General features: G+C 50.2%; 1 protein-coding gene across 1 annotated transcript; it reads left to right on the top strand.

Moving 5' to 3' along the window:
- The first annotated feature begins 678 nt into the window (after positions 1-678).
- Positions 679-1,179, top strand: LOC138520368 (protein LDOC1-like). The gene has a single exon (XM_069632788.1). It carries the CDS (start codon positions 679-681, stop codon positions 1,177-1,179), a length of 501 nt encoding a protein of 166 aa, XP_069488889.1.
- Positions 1,180-2,997: the final 1,818 nt, after the last annotated feature.

Consider the following 2,997-nt stretch of genomic DNA (forward strand, 5'->3'; position numbering starts at 1 on the left):
TCTGCTGCATCCCGGGATTCCGCAGCACCTATAATATAAACAATAACAAGGAGGGTGAGAACAGACATTCCACATTACCCTTCCAACCCCCTCCAATTCAGCACTTTCCTTGGTCTGCTCTTGCCATTGACCTTCTGCTGCAAGGTTCCGGTTTTCTGTAGTTTCAGCAGAGCGGTCCTAGAAGGGGGATAAGAACAATATTAGACTATTCCTGAACGTGAAAGAACAAACGCGTGCCTCTGACCATAAGACGGTACGCTGGCACACTGCTACTTACCATTGCCGGTTCCAGGACATTAACCAGTGCAAGCTGTGCCCATAAGAACTCAAGGCAACAAGGCAATCTGGTGTGCTACAGCTGGCCTGAGTCACCGTGGTCCAGTGAAAGAGCTGGGATTTACTATTTATTCACCCGGAGAACTGAAACAGAGATCCGGCAGCACGATGTGCCCCAGGATCCATCCATCAAACCGAATCACTCCCAACTCTCTGACCACTGGGTAATAACCTGCAGTGAGCAGAGGGAAAGTAGTGTTTTGGGCCAACTGCAAGGGGGGCAGGTGATCGCCGACAGACCGGACCTGAGAACGCCGACAGACTGAACCAGGCACTCCTGCAGGGCCCCAGAGGTAAGCGTTACAGAACGCTAAGCCCACGTTACTACTCTGTCCAAGTGCCATGGCTTCAGAAGTGGATCAGCTAGCCGCCTTGCTGGGCGACTTACGGGCCGAGGTACATGCTGCACGCGCTGCACGCGCAGAGACTACTGTTATGAGGAAAGAGCTGGTAGTGAACAGGGAGAGAACGGAGAAACTGGCAAAGCGCCTTACGAGAACTCAAGCTGGACAGACCCCTTTGCCTGGTCCAGCTGATGGAGATTCAGCGGCAGCATCCCAGATACAGGTGACCACTCCTGTCACCATCCCTTTGGCCCCACCAGAAAGGTTAATGGGAGACCCCCTGAAGTATGGTGTCTTCATGACTCAGTGTCAGCTCCATTTTCTATGCCGCCCAGGGGCGTTCCCGATGGACCAGACCAAGGTGGCCTTCGTCTTGTCTTACCTCGGCGGACATGCAACCAGCTGGTCCATACCATTAGTCGATCGGGATGACCCTGTTCTACATAACTTCGTCAACTTCCAACAGGAAATGGACAAGCTTTTTTCTCGTCATACCTGAGGACACACCTTGGATGGGGAGTTGTTAGCCCTTCAACAAGGGTATCAGGACTTGCTAGGGTAACCACATTTAATCAGCTGGTGGCCGAGACCAACTGGCCCGAAGATAAACGGACTACCTTGTTCTACAGAGGACTGCAAAGTGAGTTGAAAGATGTTCTAGCACAAGTGGTGAAACCACCGGAACGCTGTTCGGAACTACATAGACCTAGGAGTCCAGCTAGACCATCGTCTACAAGAAAGGAAGTCTGACCGGTCCCATTTTGAGAATCGACCTCTGTACATACGACCTTGAGAAACACCACGGACCACCGATTACATGCCTGAACCAATGCAATTGGGATGTATAAGAGGCCCGTTAACCAAGGCAGAAAAAGAGCGATGCAGGAAACAGTTGTATTTGTACTGTGGAAAAGCAGGACATTTCCTAAAGGCTTGCCCAAATAAAGCACCCCGGAGATCACTAGGAGTCATGGAAACCACACCAGAAGTGGAGGAGCCACCGTGAAACTGCATGGCTCGACAAGAGTAGAGACCGGATTGTCGGGAAAAGGAGAGACGTCCGCGGTCTCGCATCTTACAACACCAGTTATCCTATTATGCCCTGAGCAGCCACAACGGATGCACGCCCTGGAAGCGTACATCGAATGTGGGGCAGTAGGTAACTACATGGACATCACAGTGGCCAGGCGCATAGGTGTGCCCATTCAGAAACGGGAAAGTATTGACCATATCTTGTCCATGGATGGGACGCAGTTGTCATCCGGGCCAGTGACCCAATGTACTGGAACTGTTGTATTGTTATGCCATGCCGGCCATCAGGAACATATTGTTTTCGACCTCATCAACGCTCCCCAATTACAACTAATCCTGGGAATGCCCTGGTTGATGTGTCACAACCCAGCCATTGACTGTCGTACTCATTCTGTGACATTCTCAGCCGAATGTAACAGAACCTGCTATCCTGCTTCAATAACCCCAGGACCAGTAACTACATCACCAGGAACTATACTGGGAGTCATTGCCTAGCTGCCTCCTGAGTATGAAGATTTTCAAGACTTTTTCACAAGGAGCAAGCTAATACCTTACCGCCCCATAGGCCCTATGATTGTCAGATTGACTTGGTTCCAGGTGCACAACTCCCCTCTAGCCGCATTTATGCCCTTACTGAAAAGGAAAACCAGCATCTACGGGAATACCTAGATCAGTACCTGGTCAACGGGTTTATATGGCCTTCCAAGTCTCCTGTTTCATCAGCCCTCTTCTTCGCCCCCAAGAAGGAGGGGGATCACAGAACCTGCATAGACTATAGACGGCTCAACAAAATCACCATAAAGAACCGGTATCCCTTGCCCTGATTCCCGTGCTATTGGACCAAGCGAAGGAGGCAAAGATTTACACAAAATTGGACCTTAGAGGAGCCTACCATTTGGTTTGCGTGAAGGCCGGGGACAAATGGAAGACGGCCTTGCGCACCAAGTTTGGGCTGTATGAGTACACGGTCATGCCCTTTGGGCTGTGCAATACACCAGCTGCATTTCAATATTTCATGACTGATGTGTTAAGAGAACTACTCGACATCTGTGCTATGGTGTACATAGATGACATCTTGATCTATTCTGACTCTATTGAGAAGCATGTGCACCACGTACGAGCAGTCCTAGAAAAGTTACGCCAGCACCATCTCTTCTCAAAAATCGAAAAGTGTGCTTTTTATGTGACCACGGTGGAGTTCCTTGAATACATACACAGGCCCCAGGGCATTCAAATGAACAACCGCACGGTGGAAGCAATACTACAATGGCCTTCGCCCACTTCA

This window comes from Ambystoma mexicanum, chromosome 1p (assembly GCF_040938575.1).
Source record: "Ambystoma mexicanum isolate Mex_15411 chromosome 1p, UKY_AmexF1_1, whole genome shotgun sequence".
Lineage (NCBI taxonomy): Eukaryota > Metazoa > Chordata > Amphibia > Caudata > Ambystomatidae > Ambystoma > Ambystoma mexicanum.

Bases quoted from the DNA above. Each gene is read 5' to 3' on its own strand.
- LOC138520368 (XM_069632788.1), top strand. From the start codon at position 679: ATGGCTTCAGAAGTGGATCAGCTAGCCGCCTTGCTGGGCGACTTACGG.